The sequence below is a fragment of the Otolemur garnettii genome, unplaced genomic scaffold (genome assembly GCF_000181295.1).
Source record: "Otolemur garnettii isolate 467f Iridium unplaced genomic scaffold, OtoGar3 scaffold00002, whole genome shotgun sequence".
NCBI classification, from domain to species: Eukaryota; Metazoa; Chordata; class Mammalia; order Primates; family Galagidae; genus Otolemur; species Otolemur garnettii.
The window spans coordinates 50,389,702-50,412,513 of NW_003852397.1; the positions used below are offsets into that span (position 1 = coordinate 50,389,702).

At 34.5% G+C, this 22,812-nt stretch overlaps 1 protein-coding gene across 7 annotated transcripts in view; it reads right to left on the bottom strand.

Annotated features, from left to right (window-relative positions):
- CLASP2 (cytoplasmic linker associated protein 2) overlaps window positions 1-22,812 on the bottom strand; it is a 216,714-nt gene that overhangs the window by 161,473 nt on the left and 32,429 nt on the right. For 6 of the 7 annotated variants that reach the window (XM_023513932.1, XM_023513941.1, XM_023513940.1 and 3 more), the window contains exon 7: window positions 11,036-11,106. In XM_023513932.1, coding sequence (XP_023369700.1) covers window positions 11,036-11,106 — 71 coding nt within the window. Of the gene's footprint in view, window positions 1-5,467; window positions 6,070-11,035; window positions 11,107-22,812 lie in introns of those variants that run through there. The other variant, XM_023513946.1, reaches the window with a different exon arrangement.

Sequence of the window (22,812 nt, forward strand, 5' to 3'; positions counted from 1 at the left end):
AAAAAAAAAAAACTATAAAAAGATATTTATGAAATAATTGAAGAAATCTGAACACAGAATATTTGATATTGTGGGTTAAATTTTTAGGTGTGAAAACGGCACTATGACTATCTTTTAAAAAGACACTTTATTTTATATGTGTATGAGTACATGCACACATAGTATGTACAAACATTTCATTATAGTAGGATAGTGGGGCTAGCGGAAGATACGGAAGGGATATAAAGACTGGCTTCACATTGGTAATTTTCTGAAGCTGGATGTTAAGTAGTAATGGAGGGCCATTACAATATTCTCTATCTGAGGGTACTTTTGAAATTTTTTCATTAAACATAAAATAATTTACTCCCTTGCTTAAAATCCTGCAATGGAACCCCAATAAAATAAGAAACATCATAAGGGCAAAGAAAAAAGATGAGAGCAGAGAGTAGGTAAAATCAGCACCTGAAAGACTGTAACAAATTCTTAAAAGATATAAATAAAAATGAATGAAAGGCTACTGAAGAATAGTAACATCACAACAAAGCTGCAGTTACAATTCTTAAAGGCTCACTGAAACAGCAGAGAACTGATCTACCTTGAAGAATGAAAGAGAAGTGACAATTTCTAAGCCAGAAGGTACAGTAGTGAGTACAAGGAATAACTGAAAATCTGCGGTATTCCAACTCAGGGAGCTCAACATTTTGCACACAAGTGTGCACATGCACACATAGGAGTTTGAGAAAATGAACCCCCCAAAAAGAAAAAAGCCAAGTTCTTAGAACCATTTAAACTTTTGTTTGCCAAAATTTAATGAAAGGATTGAGTGATAAAGTCAAAGATATCTCCCAGAATACAGAATAAAAGGGAAAGATATAAAACTTGACAGAGGGCGGCGCCTGTGGCTCAAAGGAGTAGGGCGCCAGCCCCATATGCTGGAGGTGGAAACCTAGACGTGGCCAAAAACTGCAAAAAAAAAAAAAAACTTGACAGAGAACATAAAACATAAAAGACAGTGAATTGAACCGAACCACACTGTTTACTATCTAAATAACAATTATTTTAAGGAGAAACTAAAACTAATGAAAGCGGAAAACTTTACCTTCGTAAGTAAAAAAAAAAAAAGTAAAAATTTAAAATTTCTTCAGTTTAAACTAAAATAAAAAATTTTAGGAAAATTATTAGAAATTGAAAATTCCAGTGCTCCAAAATAAGGCAATGGCTAAATTTTAATACTGATACAGAGATGCTCTGTTCTTAGCAGCATGGTTAAATAGTTAACTATTTTATATATGTAAATAAAGTCCATTCTATGTAACATTTAATAAAACCCAGAAAATTTGATAACATCTCTTAAAATATCTAGGTAGATATAACTGACTAAATAAAAGTGTATTTGAAGACTTTTACCCTTTCCTTTAAAGAAGTCCTTTAAAAATTTAAGACTTTTAACAGTCTGATGAAGTAGAGGGACAATCGCAATTGAAACTTTTATTTGGCCTTAATAAAATTAAACAATATATTAATAACCATAATATCAAACTAAGTAATAACTGAGGCTCAGAATAAAATACTCTTATTTTAGAGTCTTTATAAAACCTAGTCATTTTAGATACTTAAATGACTAGGTTACTTAAACAATTTGTTAATAACCATAATATCAAACTAAATAATAACTGAGGCTCAGAATAAAGATTCTTATTTAGAGTCGTTATAAAACCTAGTCATTTTAGATACTTAAATTTTCACAACAGCTACAGAATGATCAGAACAGCTTTTAAGATCATCAACTATACTATTCTATAAGAACAAGGAAAAGATGAAAACCTTTTCTTAAAGTTTCAATTTAATAAGCAACATCAGGTTTGAGGATATGTTATACTACTGGGGCTCAATACCTCACATCCCAATGAGTAAATGAGAATGCGTCAGGAAGGCTACTATTTATTCAAAGGTATGGCATAGGTGCCTAGATACCTTCATATGGATAGACCTAAACCACAGGATGGTTGTCCAAGGCCTTCGATGGCTATGGCAGGAAGAAACCATAGAGTTACTTTATGTTAGTCACTGGCTATTTCATCTTAGTGCCCACTACTTAATGCCTAGCCTTTGTCCCTTGAAATTTACTTTTTCTCTTTATAGAATTTTTTCCCCCACATCAATGTTCCTAAAAGAAATGTTTGGCTTTTTAGCCAAAGAGTTAATTGGTTGCTTTCTTCCAGTTATGTCAATCACCAGATCTTAGCATATCACAAAGAATATTTAAGAGTATGGAAAAACAGTGATTTATTTGACATTAATTTTTTGCAACTGCTCCATAACCCCTAAACCAATAAATTACATGTCAGTCTGGGTGATTCCAGAAGGTTGATCTCTAGAAAACCACGGTTGTATCATTACTTGTATATATTTCTAAAAGAATCATTTCTGGAATGGTAGACTGTGTTAAAATGTTAAAAGTTTAGAAACAGTCTATTTACAACAAAACCTTATTTCTTTCCAGCCACTCTGCAGCATAACAACAAAAGGCCAAATTCCTCTTGCAAGCTTTTGAGGCAGATTATGGGGTTCAGCACTACATAATAATCCTACAGGTTTTTAACTCTATCTGGTCTGACCGCCCAAAGGCACTACACAACTATCTTAAGACAAGTAAATTGAAAATCACCCCAAAGCCACCAAGTACATAACTTCAAGCAATAGGCATTAGAGTGCTTCACAAATCTAAGTTTGCCTAGAAATAAAACTAAGGAATTCTTTCATATAACCTTGAAGTTAAGCTTATACAACATATTCAATAGATCATAGACTAATAACTGGAATATATAAAAAGCAACTATAAATGAACAACAAAAAAGGTCAAACAACCAAAAAATTGGCTATGGATGCCAAAAGGCAATCCAAAGAAAAGGAAATATAAATCACCAAGGATATGAAGATCATAAACCTTATCAGAAAACACAGATGTTTTATAAAGGCTAATATCTTTTTCACCCAACTGATAGGCAAAATTTTAAAAGATAAAAAATAATAAGAACTGAAAAGAATGTAAGATAGCAGGCACTACTGGTGGGACTGGAAGTGGTAAAGTCCCTTTTGGAGCAAGTTAACTATAGCCCATTTAAAATAAACAAAAACTCTGATTCAGAATTCTACTTCTAGACTATTTTAAGAAACATATACATACATGAATACAAACATACACATGTATGGTTTGTACAACCGTGTTTCAGAATTGTTTAGAAAAATTATATATAGTAAATAATTTAAAATTCCCTAAAAGACAAAATGATTACAATATATCCATATATACATACCATGCAACAGTTTAAACCAATGATCCAAAGTAACATGTGATGGCATTAAAAAATCTCCATGTCCTATTGAGTAGACATGGTAGTGGCAAAAATACATTTGGAATGATATCATTTATCAAAACAAAGCCATTCATTTTGATACTTAATATGCATGTAATGGCACAGTAAAAGGTAGGAAAAGACACACTTCATGTTAATAAAAAGTGTTTGCCTCTGTTTACACCTAAGTTTGGAGGTAGTTCTGAAGGGATTTTTGCTTTATCTTCATTGTCTGAATTTTGAAAAGGAGACAATATTTGTATATAAAGTGCATAAATAAAACAAAAAATGAACGACATAGGTTAGGAACAGTATAATCCATTGGTTATACATGTTCATATGATTCTGGTGTGATATATGTGTGCTGTATGTGAGAGAGACTACATGTAATGTTATGTTAGAGAGTATGTATCAAACTCTTAAGAACTATATAAATCCCAAGATAACCTGATATTATATGTTATCTTTATTGTTTATTTTTTATAAGTCTATTATTTTAACATAACAAAGGTATTTCTATTTTTTAAAAGATAATTAAATGGAAGGTAACACTCTGAGTTTTATAAAAGGTTCTTACTTTGATTTTTCAAAAAAAAAAAAAAAACAATATATCCCTAAATAGTCCAAACGTATTTATGTATTATTTGAAAAAAAAAAAAAAAAAAAGAAAAACTAAGTAAATATACAATGATAACCATTGAACCTAAAATGTTTGGGAAAGAAAATAAAACTTGGATATGGTCCGAAAGCAAATGCAACATTAAGAGCTGCCTACAAATTAAGGGTTGTTTTTTATTTAAAGATAAAGAAAACAAAGAAAGAAACTTGGCAATACCCCTGAGTATATAAGAACTTAATTTGTCAATCCTGATATCTTTTACCTTGAAAATTAGTAGTTAAAATTACATTTTCATTTCTTTCTGTAAGTCATATAAAATTCCTGGAATAAATCATAACAATATGCCAAATTCATTACCACATTTCTATGTAAATGTACATAATGGCTTAAATGATGGTACCAAATATTAACATTCTGGTGAGTTGGTACCCTATTCCTCATAGCCCCAAGGGGAATATTCCTAAAAGAAAAGAAGTCATTATACATATAATCAGAGGAAGGCTAAAACTGTTAAGAGTTAAAACCTCCATATACTGACCAGTCTTCCTTAAGAACTTTGGAAAAAAACATGCAAAACATTTTTGAGGAACCTCAGTTTCCCCTTTATATGTAAACTCTAATGTTGATACCATTACAAAAGTATACCTCTTAGCATCTTAACAAAAGGTTTAATAATGAAAAAAAGCTCAAATATTAAGTATTATAAAGGACAACACCAAATGTACACTTGGGACTTCTGTGCTTCAATCTGGGACATATCTCAGCAAGTCTCAGTTTCTTACTCTGTGAAATGAAAATACCAAAATACTCTGTATACTTCACAGAGTTATTTATGGGAAGTTAATATAAATTAAGTATATGAAAAGCTTTAAAAAACTATAAAGCACTACAGAAAAATGTGTTTTTAAAATTATCCTTGCCAAAATAAAACACTGGCAAAATCTATTTTTAATCAAATTATACCCTGAATAGAATTTTTAAAAGACTAAATATTTTCCAGAGAATTGTTTATTAGGTACACTGACAAATCACAAGCATATTAATTAAAATAGTATACATAGCAAGCCATTTTGCTTCTTTAAATATTTTATTACCACAGAATTTTACTTGTGTCAAATACAACAGGAAGGATGTCAAGCTAGCTAGCCAAACAAACCTTCCTGCCAAGATCTGTCATTCCTCTAAAGGCCATGTTCTCCCTTCAAAGCATTTGCAAATATTCCATGTTTCTTCCAATATCCCTTCATATCCACCACTGAAGACCGAAAAGCTTGCTTGGGTTGGAAGGTAAATTGTCACCTTAGGTTTGCCAGATCTCAAACAGACACAGCAAGTGGAAAAAAGATACCAAATGACAAGTACACACATGCATAAATGCACACACAAATGTACACACACACAAACACGAAGTGTCCTTCATTCTTTAGGGAGAAATTTACACAGCAAATGATCGTCACCTTAAAAGGAAGTACAAAACGTAAGCAAAACAAGAAAAATAAATCTTACTTACCATCTCCCATAGCCATTCAGATGGTCCAGGGAGCTCTCTTATTATCAATAGGTCAAACAGCACAGCAAATAAGTACAGCTCAATGCCTGCGCCACTGGGTTCGGCCTGCAGCCTGCAGACACCCGGAGCACTGTGTGACCCAGGCCGCGCTGCAGCTCTGCACCGCAATAGCCAACAGCTGCTACTCCACTTCAAAATAAAAGTCTGGGGTCTTGCCGAAAACCCTCATTTATTTAGCAGAGCCTAGAAGGGCTTGATCAAGATTATTCTTTAACTGGACATATGCCGATGGATACAGGTGAGATGTTTCTCCTTGTATTAGCTGCTTGTAATTTAATCTAAGAAAAGCTCTGGGAGCCAATAAATGTCATCCCGCTGGGGGACTTTTAATGCAATCATCAAAACACAAGGCATGTGTTCAGCAATCATTTTCTGCTTCCCTAAAGATATCCATGTAATCAGTAGCAATCACATGATCTGATGGATTAACTGATTTGCACCTTTTAAAACAGGTTTTCATCCCTTTGTCGTTACCTTTTAATATTTACAACAGAAGATTGCTAGAAGTGCACTAACAGGAATAGCCCAGTTTCCATGATTAACTGCTCTCATTATGCAGGAAGCATTTCTGGCTGCCGTAAACAAATCACGTCAAAGGCAGCCCATCAAAGGCTGCTCTGTGTGTGGACAGCAGGGCCACACGGAACAAAGCTTGCTTCTGCTGAAGGAGAAAGATCCTAGCCAGTGCGCAGCTGCAGGGACGCAGAGCACCCTCTATCCAAGCTGCACAACCATCAGCACATTATTAAGCTCTGAGAAGGCCCTGAGGCTCATGGTCACAAACAAACAGATTTTTAAAATTAACTTAAGAAAAGAGCTGCTTTGCTTTTTACCAAAGGCTATGTTATAAAAATATTCAAAACTAGTCCAGAAATTACATTATTGACTCAAAGAAGCCAAATATCAAGATAATTTCAAAGCCTAATTTCCAAGCTTTATTTTACTGCCATCCTCCAAGAACAATTCTACTCTGACCAACTGTTTCAAACAGAGAAGCTGGAAAATAACTGTTATAACGATTACATGGCCAAGTGTGTGTCCTGCACACGCACTAGACAAATCAGAATTGTGCATAGTTTTTTCCCACAGTAGAAGAGAAAAAAACTTGCAGTCATAACCACGAACACAGTTAGTGTTTACATCTTGGTTAGGGTAGGAGACTGCCTAGAAAGCTCCAAGACAACACCAGACCCTGTCATAATCACAGGGGGCCTCCAACTTTCAGTCTTTTCTTTCCTCTAGGGCTGGTGTTCCCTCCTTTCAGTCATAGTCTGACCAATTTTAAACTACTTTTCTTCTAATAGCACAGCTAATTCAACTGCATTTAGGGACTCTGCCAAACTTACTTTTTTAATATAAGAATTAAAGTCAAGTTTAAAAAACCCTCAAGACAAAAAAAAAGTGTAAGTATTTCTCACTATTCCTAAATGATAAACTCCAATCTCTGATGATATAATTTGCTTACTGTTCTAAACTACTGCTTCAGAAAATCTAGTCAAAGAATTCAATCAGAACTTAAAATGAGTGTATATCTAGCAATTACAAGAAAAATCAGAGACAACAGTATGACACATAGAAGTTATCAGGATATGCATAAAAGGAGATGAGGTAGAATAAAGAGAAAAAATACAGAAACAGACTATTTCTCTTAACATAAATGTGAAAAAAGTGTTAGACAACGTCATTCCAAATTACCTTGTTTTGGTCCAACCTAAAACCCATTAGGGGCTTCCTGCTTATACAAGCCCATCAAAACTCCTACCATGGCCTAAAAGGGCCAGGTGTTATGATTCCTATTCACTTTTCTAACTACATTTCATACATGGTCTCCCATCCAATGGGAGCCTCACTGAGCTTCAGGTGGCTCTGACCTCCCTTTTGGGTGTATCAAATATATCAAGCTCTTTTCCATCCTTCGGCTTTTATGGTCACTATTTTCTCTGCCCATGTTTTCCTACTATTGATCACATGAGTGGCTCAATATCATTTATGAGGTCTCAATTCAATATGTCCCATCTCAGAGAGAATCATTCCACCGTTCCATCTAAAGAGAGGCATCACTGAGTTACCTTCTCGATGCTTTATTTTCTCCACTTAATGATTAAGTCAGATGAAAAGTTTTAGCTATAATGGGTCTGACAAAGTTATACCACCTTTCCAACAAATGCTCTGGCTTTCCGTTGTCTGCATTTAGTAAAATTCCTTTTTTATCAAAAAACACTCTTCTAGGCTCAGTGCCTGTGGCTTAAGTGGCTAGGGCGCCAGCCACATACACCTAAGGTGGTGGGTTTGAATCCAGCCTGGGCCCGCCAAACAACAATGATGGCTGCAAACAAAAAATAGCCGGGTGTTGTGGTGGGCGCCTGTAGTCCCAGCTACTTGGGAGGCAGAGGCAGGAGACTCGCTTGAGCCCAGGAGTTAGAGGTCGCTGTGAGCTGTGAGCTGTGAGCTGTGAGGCCATGGGACTCTACCCAGGGGGATAGCTTGAGGCTCTGTCTCAAAAAAAAAAAAACAAAATAAAAAACCCACTCCTCTAAATCAGTATACTATAATACGATGTGTGACATTTCATTATTATGGTTTCAGGTAAAGATGCACTAAAAAATTTTATTTACCATAATAGTTTCTGGTCATACCAGATAGGACAATTTTGAATTGTATGCCATGTTTGTATGAACCCAAAACAATCTGCTTTGCACAAGTACACCAAGTAAGAGAGAGAAGAGGCGGTATCTTTATTGCGGTATCTTTAGTCTATTGTGTGCATGAACTATTTCTGTAAGTTTTCATGCTGAGCCTTTACTTTGTCCTAAAATTTTTTTCTGTTGTATAATTTTATTTTACAGTTTTAGTTTGAGTGCATGATAAAAATGAATCAACAAAGGGCTGAAAATTTTGAGCAAAAAAATTTTAACCTTTATTACATTTTCCTTCATCAAACTGTTACTTACAATAATTTTTCAGTATTAAACTGTTATATTTTTCTACTTGTGAAAATTATTCAATCATGGGTTAGAATGAAATATATCATAATTTTTATCATTAATATTAGTGAAAATATAGCTGAGCGTTGGGCAGGTGCCTGTAATCCCAACTACTAGGGAGGCTGAGGCAAGAGGATGGCTTGAACATAAGAGTTTGAAGTTGCTGTGAGCTATGACACCACAGCACTTTACTGAGGGCACAAAGTGAGACACTGTCTCAATAAAAAAAAATTAGTGAACATAATTTTCTGACTTAATAGTCTTTCATTTAGCACCAAGGTTTTTAGGAATAATTTAAATTCATTAAAGAAAGTATAGTTACATTTCCTCCATTACTAAATCTACTCACATTGTATATTCATTTGCTTACTTTTTTATGATCTATCTCCCTCACTAGATTATAGGGTCCTTAAGGGCAGAAATTTTTGTCTTTCTGTTGCAACACGGTCTAATTTACATTTTAATATCCCTCAGGATATCAAGATAGCAAATGATTCCACAGGGCAAACATGGACCAGAGTCAACTGCAGTGGTCTGGGTAAAAGCTAAAAGAGACTTAGAGTAGGAATTAGCAGTGGAGATGGAAAAAATAAACAAATCTGAGATATGTTAGTATTTTAGAGGTAAAAATGATCAATCAGTTAGAATGAGGAATCAAGTCAGGCTATTAGCTTGAGGTGATGTTGGTGCCATTGATTGAAATGGCTACGGGAGGACCAGATTTGATGGGCAAGAAGCGATAGTAAGGTTTCACTTTGGGGCATGTTAAACCTGAAATGCATAATAGGCATCCAAATGGAAATAGGCCACAAACTACCAAGTATAGAGCATAAACAAGAGACAAATGACAGCTAGAACTATATACTAGGGAGTCATTAGCAAATGCTATCATTTAAATACTTTGTAAAATTTGATAATCAATATTTTGTAAATAAAGGTACATTTAGCTATGATTTCCCATTTTCCGTATGTATGGTGATTTTATGGTGACTTTTGGGACTTTGTGTACTACCGTCAAAAATATGATCAATTTCTATACCCCAATGTATATTACACTGAAGACCTTAACTTTCACATTTGACCGTGCTTACAATATTCATATCACAATCTTGAATACAAACAAATTTGGCATACTCCCTCCAAGAAAAATAAATGCCAGAGACTAACTCCAAACCTCCTTGTTTATGGAAAGATAAACAAGAGAAAAAGAAAAGGGAACTAAAAGAACAGAGAAGCTTCTATTTTGAAGGTAATAGAAAATATGTCACAAAATACAAGTATGTAACAGTGCTTTCAAAATAAACCACATCCAAACAATGAATACTTTACATTTGTTGGAAAGCATTATATTTTTTTTTCTTCAAGTTGTAACTACTTAGTCTGAAATGCACAAGTGAGCATGTTATTCTACATACACATCTCAGTTCAAGGAATTTTAACAACGCTCCTTCTTCCTACTTTTTCTGGTTTCTATAAAAATGGACAGAGGTAACTGCTAGAAAAATAAGGATGAAGTACTTAAAACACCTTCTATTCAGAGATGATAAGTGAGAAACATCTAGCAGTCAAGGTGAGGATTGGTTGCATAATTTATATTTCTGGAACTAAGTTTAGATTAGAGTAGACACAATATAACACTAAATTGTCATTCCATCTGACTTCTTGCCACATAGCAAAGCTCAGTATTAGTTTAACCCAGAGAAATTTAACTAAATTACATTAGCAACTAGTTTTCCTATTATTTGACTATTAACTCATACACCAAATTTTTTCCCAACATCATTTATATTGCCAAGCTAACTATATTCTTTTTAATATGAAACTACGTCCCTAGAAGGAAAATATCATCAATATTATCTTTGGAAATAGAATATATCTTCACATATGTGACTAATCAATTTTTAAAGAATGAAGTCCAGGTAAATGCTACCCAATATAAAATAAAATGTATCAACTTTACAAAAAGGAGAAAAATCACAAAATCAAATAAACACTAGATAACAGCTCAAAATCTCCTTGAATTCCAACTTGGTGTCATTCTACATACGAAGCCAAGGATGACTATGCTAGTGAAATCCCTATGTAAGTATCTCCTCATCGGTATCATCAGTGATAGCTGGCACATAGGTGTAATAAATCCCATTAACCACATGATTTCTACTAACAACAATTAAGTAAAACAAGTACTCTGGATATAAAAACACATTTTATGTATGGAACATGAAGGACAAGACGTCATCATACCTGCTACCCAAAAGACACAATAAAAAGGCAAAAGAACAATATCACTCTTACACAACTGACCCCTTATTAAATTCTTATCCACTCCAAAAGAGTCACAGGACCAGCGATAATCAACAGAAATTAAAGATTTTGTTATTATATTCCAACTAAGTTTTCAAGCCACAAAATAAATTCTTGTGAATCAGTAATATAAGAGTACACTTGACAACAAAGAGTAATGTCTAAACCTTTCTAAAACCTTAGTAATGTCTGGGAGCTGGAAAAGTTTCATTATTCTTACCTTTGCAGACACTCAAAATCATACCGCCTGAACTTTGCACTTCATCAAATTTGGCAAATATCATTTCTAATCTGGAAATAAAGAATAAATTGTATTTGTTTGTTTGTTTTACATATAGATTAAATAGAAATAATTTCCTTCATCATCTCCATCAGAAAAAAAAAAGTTATATGAATTCAGTAAGTTTTCTATGCAACATAATTTTACAATTAACTCATTTACTAAACAGAGACACAAACTCATCTCTCTTGAGTTGAGAAAAGAAGCCAAATTCAGGTAGGACTCTATATGCTTGCAGGTTTATGAAAAAGACAGCTTTCACACAAAACATTTTAATAAGTTTCCTCATAAAATTATTTCAGCAGCCAGGCGCAGTGGCTCACACCCATAATCCTAGCACTCTGGAAGGCTGAGGCAGATAGATTGCTTGAGCTCAGAAGTTTGAGACCAGCCAGAACAACAGCAAGACCCTGCCCCTACCAAAAATTGAAAAAACTAGCTGTGTGTAGTTGCACATGCCTGTAGTCCCAGCTACTTGGGAGGCTGAGGCAAAAGGATAGCTTTAGCCCAAGAGTTTAAGGTTGCTGTGAGCTATAATGCCATGGCACTCTACCCAAAGTGGCAGAGTGAGACTCTGTCTTAAAAAATTAATTAATATATTATTTCTCCAAAGCCACTAAAAATATTCTACTTCCAATCTTACAATAAATCCACTCAGTCATGAACACATCTTTAAAAAGCACATAAAAATCATGCAAAGGAAACCTAAGGCAAACTTAAAAACAATTAAATATAAAATATGAAAAAACTAAAGAGATGCTGATATGACTGATAATCTGCTGCTTTTCCTATAAACATGAAAATACATAGTATCTTCATATAATAGCACTTCCTCTGGCACTTCTAATTTTATATTCAGCATAATTACTTTCTACACTTCTGTTATCACTTTTTTTTTAGTTAAAAACATGTTTCTTATTTCAAAAGTAATTTATACTCATTATAAAAGTAAATTAGGATATATAAATAGAAAAAGGAAAAAAAAAAACCCACAATTTCATCTCACCATCCAGAGAATTTATTTAACTATATCCTTTCTTTTCTTTCTTTTTTTTTTTTTTTGGTAGAGACAGAGTCTCACTTTACCGCCCTCTGTAGAGTACCATGGCATCACACAGCTCACAGCAACCTCCTACTCCTAGGCTTAGACTATTCTCTTGCCTCAGCCTCCCGAATAAGTGGGACTACAGGCACCTGTCACAACGCCCAGCTATTTTGTTGTTGCAATTTTGCCGGGGCTGGGTTTGAACCCGCCACCCTCGGTTTATGGGGCTGGTGCCCCACCCACTGAGCACAGGTGCCACCCAACTGTATCCTTTCTGATGCTTTTATATCTATATATAAATTTTCTTCAGAATGAAGTGAGATCATAGTGACAGCACTTTTTTAGTTTGTTTTTTTTTTCCACTTTCCAATGTATCATGCTATTATTTATTCTGAAATTCATAACTTCAAGATTTGGGGAAGGGAAGAAGGATACTATCAAATGACTTACCCGTATATAACTATCATAATTCATTTCCTATAATCTTACTCAAGCCATGGTCCAAATCCTAGCATTTCTTACCAATAAATTGAGAGTACAGATATTTTTTGAAATGTCATTGGTTTATTTCAGTAAGAAATAAATAAAATGTTTTTAGTTGAAACCTAGGGATTCATTATAAAGCGATTTCTACACCTCAAACTCACCACCTAACCTCATTAAGTACAACAAATACAACTATTTACATATCTGAAAGCACTTCAGTTGAAAGACACAAGCCCCTTTACAACCACCAGCATCTTCTAGAGGGTGGAGCAGACACCAGGCAGACTGCCCAGAGACAAGAGGTGGATATGAGATGGAAGAGATCACTAGAATTAGAAGCTGGAACCTGAGACTTAAGTCCAGACACCCTAGAAACAAAAGAGAGGATTTAGGAGCTATTTGAGAAAAAAGCAAAACAAGACATTAAAAAGTATGAGATTAACAGTTAGCTATAAATTAAGAAAACAGGACTAGGAAATTTAGGATAGAAAACTCAGAGAGAGAAGAGGGTTTGCAGGGGAATTAAGATAAAACATGAAGCAAGGAATGAAGATGTAGGCAGCTTTGGTGGAAGAGCGGTCAAATGAAATAGTAGACAAAGATAACAGAAACAGAGGAAAGAAAGGAGGAAGGGAGAAGAGAAAAGAGGGGGAAAAGGAATTCAAGGGGAAGGGGAAAAGAGAGAAGAAAAAAGGGTCAGAGTAGACACTATCACTCAAAGGTCTATAAAGACTGGGGTAGGCTGCAAAGACACAGAGGATGATGCTTAACTCACACCATTCATCTTGCTGCCAAGTCTCACTTTATGACAGTCCTAGTCTCTTCTCAGTCTCCTTTTCCTTCAAATGCTTCTCACTTTACCAGTTTTCATGTGAAATTGACATTTGACTTTTGTTTGGTATTTACTGAAAAGATTTTAGTCCCCTGTCTAAACTTTATAAGAGATAACTATATACCTTCTTACCTTTAAAGTAAATGGTCCCCCAAACACAAACTCAGTATTATTTTCTTTCTACGTGACCCTTACTGGATCCCTCCAATCCCGTCATTAAACTCTCTACACGTATGTTATCAAAACAAACTTATTCTTAACAGAGAATTATTACACATAAAATCTAGTGAAAAGGGAAGACTTCTAAGAGCAGAAAGAAGAGTCTAGGATCTTTTAAGAAATTCAGAAGAAAAAATTAGGAAATTTAATGAAAGAAAAATAAAACAGAGCTTGGACTGTTCAAAAGACTATAAACACACTTTACTAAGCATGCGAAGCTCTAGGAAGGTTCTAACACGTAGGGTAAGGAGGACAGAGATGGAAAAGCAACCTAACCAAAGTCCATACTTAAAAGTTTAGAGTAAAAGCAATAAATCACAAGTACTATATAAAAGACACAATTAGATTATCTCAGAGATTATCTTTTAAAAACAACATTGAGATAGAATTCACATACCATGCACTTCATCTCTTTAAAATTTAAAATTCACTGGTTTTTAGTATATCCACAGAGTTGTGCAACCATAATGTTTTCACCACCCCCAAAAACCACATGCTTATTAGCAGTCATTCCCCATTTCTCCTGATCTCCTCAGTCCTGGGCAACCACTAATCTACTTCCTGTCTCTATAGACCAGCGGTTCGCAACCTCTGAGTTGCGACCCACAGGAACTGTATTAAAGGGCCACGGCATTAGGAAGGTTGAGAACCACTGCTATAGACCATATGTAGCCTCTGAGTTATCATATCTATCCATTTCATATAAGTGGAATCATAAAATATATGCCCTTTTGTGGCTATTTATGAGGTTTTCAAGATTCCCGTTATATTTTATTGTGTATCAGCCATCCCTGTTTATGAATGAATAATATTCTATTGTCTGGATATAGCACATTTTGTTTATCTACTCATCAGTTGATGGATATAAGTGGATATAGGGTGTTTCCACTTTGGGGCTAATACAAATAATGCTGTGGATTCATAGGTTTTTCTGAGAAATAGGTTTTCATATCTCTTAGGCATATAGCTAGAAGAGATACTAGGTCATAAGACAATTCTATGTCTAACCTTTTGAGGAATTACAACTTGTTTTCCAAAGTTGCTGTACCATTTGACAGTCCTACCAGCAATGTATGAGGGTTCCAATTGCTCTATATCCTCAACACTTGTTACTATATGTCTTCCAACTTTAGTCATCCTGGGGTATATAAAGTGGTATCTCATTGTAGTTTTGATCTACTTCCCTAATGGCTAAATGATGTTAGGTATCTTTTCATGTGCTTATGGAGATCTGTATGTTCTCTTTGAAGAAATTCAAATTCATTTCCTATTTTTTTAATTAGGTTATCTGTTCTTTTACTATTGAGTTGTAGGAGTCCTTTACATATTCAAAATATGCCTCTTATATATGATTTGCAAGGATTTTTGTCAATTACATGGATTTTCTTTTACTTTTTTGAAGCATAAGTTTTAAATTGTGATGAAATCCAATTTATTTTTTTTTCCTTTGGTTGGATGTACTTTTGGTTTTATATCAAGAAACCACTGCCTAGTGTTTTCCAAGAGTTTTACTGTTTTAGCCTCTACATTTAGTTCTATGATCCATTTTCTGTTAATTTTTGGTGTGGTGTGACAGAGAGGTGCAACTTCATTCTTTTGCATGTGGATATCCATTTTATAAAGCACCATTTGTTGACCCTAATGAATGGTCTTGATACCTTTGATAAAAATCAATGCATGTGGATATCCATTTTATAAAGCACCATTTGTTGACCCTAATGAATGGTCTTGATACCTTTGATAAAAATCAATGGACCAGGAAAAGCAAGCATCTAATGGACTTGATACTAATATGAAACACATCCACACAAGAGGAAAATATAATTAAATTTGAGGAGGGGGGAGGGGAGGAGAAGGAAAAGGAGAGGGTTTGGTAAGCTCTCATCTAACGGGCACAATGTTGGGGTATATAGGTGAAAGGTTCAAATACAACTTGGATTTTACAAGGGCTAACAATGTAATCTAATCATATGTACCCTTATATCAAATTGAAATTAAAAAAAAAATCATTGGACCATAAATATAAGAGTTTAATTCTTTTCTTTCTTTTGAAACACTGTCTTCACTTTATTGCCCTAGGCTTAGAATGCCATGGTGTTGGCCTAGTTAACAGCAAACTCAAACTCCTGGGTTCAAGCAATCCTCCTGCCTCAGCCTCCCAAGTAACTGGGCTATAGGTGTCCATCATAACGCCTGGCTCATTTTTCTATTCTTAGTACAGAGGGCTTTTACTATTGCTCAGGCTGGTCTAGAACTCCTGAGCTCCACAGATCCTCCTGCCTTGGCCCCCCAGAGTGCTTACAGAATACAGATGTGAACCACAGCACCAAGCCCAAGAGTTTACTTCCAGACTGTCAGTTCAGTTTAATTGATCTAATGTATGTAATTGATCTAGTGTTATGCTAATGCCAGAGATTACCTTTTAAAAAATATATGATAAAGGAAAAAACCTTTTTAATTATTATTTTAAAACTATTTGATTTAATGGGCTTTATGAATTAAGTTTAGTAGTTTTAACAAAGAAGAATGGTTGTAACATAAACATAAGGGGTGGGCAAAAAAAAACTTAACCTCACAGGACTGTATCCAAAACAAAATTTGGAAACCACAAAGGGAGCAGTGTCTGAGAAGCAAAAATATTCCTTCTGACAATTAAAGTTAGAATGCAAACACAATGATAAAAGAATAACCTATTTCAAATGAATGCAAAATTCAGTATTTAAAGCTAATTCTAGAGATTATGTGCTAGTGGAAAAAGGAACAGTTAATATCAGAAAACAATAGTCGGAAGAAAAGAATAAACCAAACTTAATGCTTCACCTTATAAAAATATGAGAACTCTTTAGTCTGTGTCCAGTATTTTAGAGATTAAAAATACCGTCAAAATACCAAATTATAAAATAATGAGGCCATACACCAAAGAACAGAAACATTCTGCTTCTTGAAAAAGCAACACATCACTATATGCTGTACTTGAAAAAGCAAAGCTCACATCCTCACAGAGTCCTTCCCCATTTCCTACTACCTGCTAGAGAAACATCACTGAGAAGAATGATACAAACATAGCATGGAGGAAAGAACAATGGATTGGGATTCAGAAAGCCTTTAGCTCCCCACCAACTGTCATTGCTCAGGGTCTCAGAGTCCTCATCCGCCAAATGACTATACACTTAGAGGAGGGAGAAACTGTAAGAATGGTTAGGAGTAAGAAGCCATCGGTTTATTTCAGTAAGAACATTAAAATATTAGCTACCTGCATATGACAAAAGCCCTGTAAGACTGATTTCTGATGGGAAAAAAAATCAAATAAAGAGTTTCCTCTAACAACTAACATTACTAAAAAAACATATATAAAGAAGAGAAAGGAAAATGATAGGCCAATGTCACTTTAAGCACAGAGACAAAAATCCCAACCATGTATTTGTGCACTTAATTTATAACAAAGGAAGCAAGGAAGAAAGATATTTTCACTATGTGGTACTGGATCAAGGGAATGTCCACATGGAAAAAAAATTTACCTCAAGTCCTATATCCCAGCATTTACAGAAAGAAAAAAAATTCCACATGGACTATAGATATAAATGTGAATAAAACTTTAAGACAGCTATACAAAATAATGTCTTCTTGATGTTAGGATAAGCAAAGATTTCTTAAATAGGGCACAGAAACCTCCACTCATAAAGGAAATGACTAGGAACTACATTAAAATTAAGAACTTACCCACATCAAAAGATAAAATCAAGAAAAGTTAAAGTAACAGAAAGAAAATATTCAAAACATAAAGTTAACCATGGCTTGTATACAGACATATAAAAAAGTTAATAAAAAATTTTTTTAAAATATATTTTTTAAAAATACAAACAATCCAATTTTTTTTTTTTTTGAGACAGTCTCACTATGTTGCCCTCAGTAGAATGCTGTGGTATCAAAGCTCACAGCAACCTTAAACTCTTGGGCTTAAGTGATTCTCTTGCCTTAACCTCCCAAGTAGCTGGGACTACAGGCACCTGCCACAATGCCTGACTATTTTTTGTTGCAGTTGTCACTGTTGGTTAGCTGGCCTGGGCCAGGTTTGACCCCGCCACCCTCGTGTATGTGGCTGGTGCTGTAATCATCATGCTATTGGCAGTGAACCAAAGACAATCCAATTTTTATAAATGAACAAGAGACTTCACAAAGACATCCAAATGGATGACAAACAATCTGAAATGGTGCTCTTCTTTATTACTAATTAGGACAAAGAAAATTATAACCATAGTGAAATCATCCACCAGAAATCTAAAATTAGTAAGAATAAGACTAAAAATAGAAAATATTTCTGAATATGGAAAATAATGAGAATGTGCAAATAGTGCTAGTGAGAATATAAATGGGTACAACTAATCTGGAAAACTGTTAATATCAAGTAAATGTGAACTATCCTCTGATGTAGTAATTAACTCTTAGACATATTCCAAGAGAATAAATTTATATGTATACCAAAAAATATGTTGAAGAAAGGTATTAACAAAATTATTCATAAAAACCACTAACTAAAAGCAACACAAATGACAGTTTGAATTTATAAAGTATGGTCTATTCATACGCTGGAATTATATGGCTATGAAAATGAACAACTGTAGTTAGATCCAAAAATCTAAATAAATCATTAAAAAAAGTTATTAAAAAAAATGTTCATCCTAGGCTATAGTTGTGTTTCATTTTTCACATGTATGTGTGAATGACTGTAAATTGGTTTCATGGTAGTACTGAGTACATTGGATATTATTTTTTTCCATTCTTGAGATACTTTACTGAGAAGAATATTCTCCAGCTCCATCCATGTAAACATAAAAGAGGTAAAGTCTTCATTTTTTAGTGCTGAATAGTATTCCATGGTATACACATACCACAGTTTGTTAATCCATACATGGGTCGATGGGCACTTGGGCTTCTTCCATGACTTGGCAATTATGAATTGAAGGATGAATGAGGGAAGGGAAGGGAGAAGGGAAGGGAGGGAGGTGGGTCGATAGAGGGAGGATTGGTAGGGGGACCACACCTATGGAGCATATTGCAAATACAAGTTGGATCTATCAGATGTAGAGCACAAATGTCTTAATTTGTAATAGGGTAAAAGTGGTGAAGCCTATGTTGTTTAATAGGATGTAAGCACTCCAATTTGTACAAATCATCACCACATTGAATCCCATAATGGCATAAATGTATTTATGATCTATGTACAAATGACTGAATAAAAAAAAGAAAGAAAGAAAATGTTCACTGAAAGAAACCAGACACATAGATTATGTGATTCTATTTATATGAAATTCAAAATAAGGCAAAACTAAACTATGATGTTGAAGTCAGGATTGTGATTATTTCTGGGAAGAAAGGGTCAACACTTAAAAGACTTTGGGAAGGTTTCCAGGATGTCATAATGTTTTACTTCTTCACCTGTGTGGTAGATGCATATATATTCACTTTGTTATAATTTACAGAGCTGCATACTAATGATTCACAAACTTTCCTCTAAAAGGTCATAACTTGAAGAAAAATTTAAAATACTTTAATAAAAAGTAATTTCTACTTCTGATTTCCATACATAAGGAGCTTAGAAGTTGCCATTCTGACTCAACATGAAATAAAAAGTTAAACTAAAACATCAACAATTCTTCTCAGATCTATAAGAGAAGTGAAGTCACAGGGCAAACAACTGGCTTAAAAATTGAATACAGATGAATACAAAGGATAGCAACTTATCAGACAGAAATCCATCAGTAGAAACTGCTGTGGGAACCAGTAGGAAAACCTGAACTCCAAATGACAAATTGCCGGAGGCTCAGAGTAGAGAACTCTTGAGTTGAAGACTCCAGAGAACCCAGTCATGGAAGTGACCCATACACATAATGAGTATCACCTCTAGAATGCCACTTAGTTTTACAAGTATCAGAGAAAAACCCCACCATGTTTCCAGCAGAAGCAATGGAAAAAGAACTGTTTCAAAATGTGCCACAGTATTCCCTGCCTCTTAACAATGTTCACCCTTAGGAAAAACTATTAAGGAGAGCATAACCTGCTGGGGTTTTATCAGAGCCTAACTGACTGTAGGGAAATACCCAAGTTCAGGTGCTCTAGTTTCCTCTATTCCAAATAAAGCTGGATATTACTAACTCCAGCTTCCTACATCCTTCCATGCAAAAAAGGGAAATGTCTGACCTCACCCATCGTATCCCACCTAAGTGAAGGGAGGACAGGAAAAACTGAGGAACTTTGGTGTAGTTATTAGTCCAAAAGTACAGAATCACTAAAAGATGGAGACCTACTCACAGGACTATAGAACATGACTCCCCCCCCACCCCCCCGCCTTACCTCCATGTTATTAAAGGCCTGTCTAGGAAGTATTTACAAGGAATACTAACTGGCAACACAATAAAACAAACAGTTCAAAATGGGAAAGCAAGTATCAGAACCAGACACAAACATGACAGGTATATTTAAATTTTCAGAATAGGAATATTTTTAAATGATGATTAATATGCCAAGGGATCTAATGAATTTAAGTAGACAGTATACAAAAAAAGAAAGAAAGAAAAAAGCAAATAGACGAGTAAGCAGAGAGATGGAAATTATAAGAAAGTCCAAAAAAAAAAAGAGACCAAAAACATGGTAACAAAAATGAAGAATGTCTTATTAGGAGACTGGATATTGCCAAATCTCAGAACTGGAGGATTTCTCAATAGGATTTTCCAAAACAGAAAAGAAAAAAAAGAAACTGGGGGTGCGGTAGGGGGACTACAACAAAAGATAGAAGAGAATATGCAAAAACTGTGGGGCAACTATAAAAAATATAGCATATGTGTAATGGAAGAAAGAAAAAAAGGAACAGAAAAGAACAACTGAAACAATAATCACTGAAAATTTTCCCAAATTTATGTAAGACAACAAATCATAGATCAAAGATGCTCAGAAAACAACACCAGGCAGAAAAAAAAAGCCGAAGAACTATATCTAATGCATATCACATTCAAACTATAATAAATAAAAGATAAAGAAAAAAATCCTCAAAGCTCCCAGAGGAAAAAATAACTCTACCTGTAGATAAGAATAGTATCTGTCTTCTCATTCAAGCAAAAAGGGATGGAGTAAAATAATTCACACGTTGAAAAAAAACCCCACTGACCTAGAATTCTGTGTCCACTAAAATTATCCTTCAAAAGTAAAAAAGAAATAAAAACTTTCTCAGACAGACAAGAATTGAGGGAATTTGTTGCCAGTAGTTGTAGTTGCAAGAAATGTTAAAAAGGAGTTCTTTAGAGAGAAAGAAAATTATTTAGGTCAAAAACTCAGACCTACTTAAAGGTATAAATCTAACAAAAGAAGTGCAAGACTATAGTTCTGATGAAAGAAATCAAAGAAGTATGAAATAGATGAAATATATTTCATGTTCATGGATAGGAAGACTCAATATTATCAAGATATCAGTTTTTCCCAACTTGATCTAAAGATACAAGGCAATCCTAATCAATCTTTCATTAAATCGTTTTATGGATAAGAACAAACCAATTCTAGAGTTCACATGGACAGGCAAAAGATCCATAATAGCTAAAACAATATAAAAGGGAAAGAACAAAGTTAGAAGACTGACAATATATAACTTCCAGATTTTATTATCAAACTACAGGCATATGGTAATGGTGAAAGAATCGACAAATAGATCGATCAATGGGACAAAATAAAGAGATCAGAAACAGACCTACTATAAATAAATACAGTGAGTGACCTCTGAAAAAGGGGCAAAGGCAATACAATGAAGACAGTCTTTCAACAAATCATGTTAGGAGAACTGAACATTCAAGTACAAAAACATGAATCTACATATAGACCTATAACCTTTATAAAAATTAACTCAAAATGTAACAGAGAACTAAATAGAAAACACAAACCCATAAAACTCCTAGAAGATAACACAGGAGAAAATCTAGTTGGCCTTGAAATTGGGGGTGACTTTTTAAATAAAACAACAGTATCATGATCCAGGAAATAAATAATGAAAAAAATTCATTAAAATTAAAACCTTCATTAAAATTAAAAACTGCTTTGAAAGACTCTGTCAAGACAATCAGAAGACAAGCCACAGACTGAGAGTAAATACTTGCAAAAGATTTATCTAATAACAGACTGCTACACAAAATATACAAAAAACTCAACCATTAAAACTCAGCAGGAAGTAAACGAACAACACAATTAAAAATGGGCAAAACATTTGAACAGGCACTTCACAAAAGAGGATACAGAGATGACAAGGAGGACACAAAAAGATACTCAAAACCATAGGTCATCAGGGAAATGCAAATTAAAACAAGATATCACTACATACCTATTAAAATGGCCAAAGCCCAAAACACTGACATCAAACACTGGCAAAGAAGGAAAGCAACAACTCCTTCATTATTGATGGGAAGACAAAAGGGTATGGGTACTACAAAAAACAGTTTGGCAGTTTCTTACTAACATACTCTTACCATACAACACAGCAACTGTACTCTGGTATTTACCCAAAGGAGGAAAAAAAATTGATGCACACACAAAACCTCCAGCATCATATTTACAGCAGTTGTATTCATAACTACCAAACCCCATGAGCAATTGAGATGTCCTTCAGGCTCACCACCCATAACTCACTGGTTAAGGCACAGGCCACATACACAGAGGCAGGGAGGTTCAAATCTGGCCCAGTCTGCTAAACAACAATGCCAACAGCAACAAAAAAATAGTAGGTAGTGTGGTGGATGCCTATAGTCCCAGATACTTGAGAGGCTGAGGCAAGAGAATCATTTAAGCCCAAGAGTTTGAGGTTACTGTGAGCTATGACATCACTGCACTCTAATGAGGGTGACATAGTGAGACTCTGTCTCAAGTCCCAGATACTTGAGAGGCTGAGGCAAGAGAATCATTTAAGCCCAAGAGTTTGAGGTTACTGTGAGCTGTGACATCACTGCACTCTAATGAGGGGGATAATGTGACACTCTGTCTCAAAAAAAAAAAAAATGTCCCTAAATGGGCCAATAGATAAAACTTCTTTTGCAATAGGAAAAAGAGCACTAGAAAGATATGAACAACAGAAAGACATGAAAATGGGAAGCGAAGAAACAG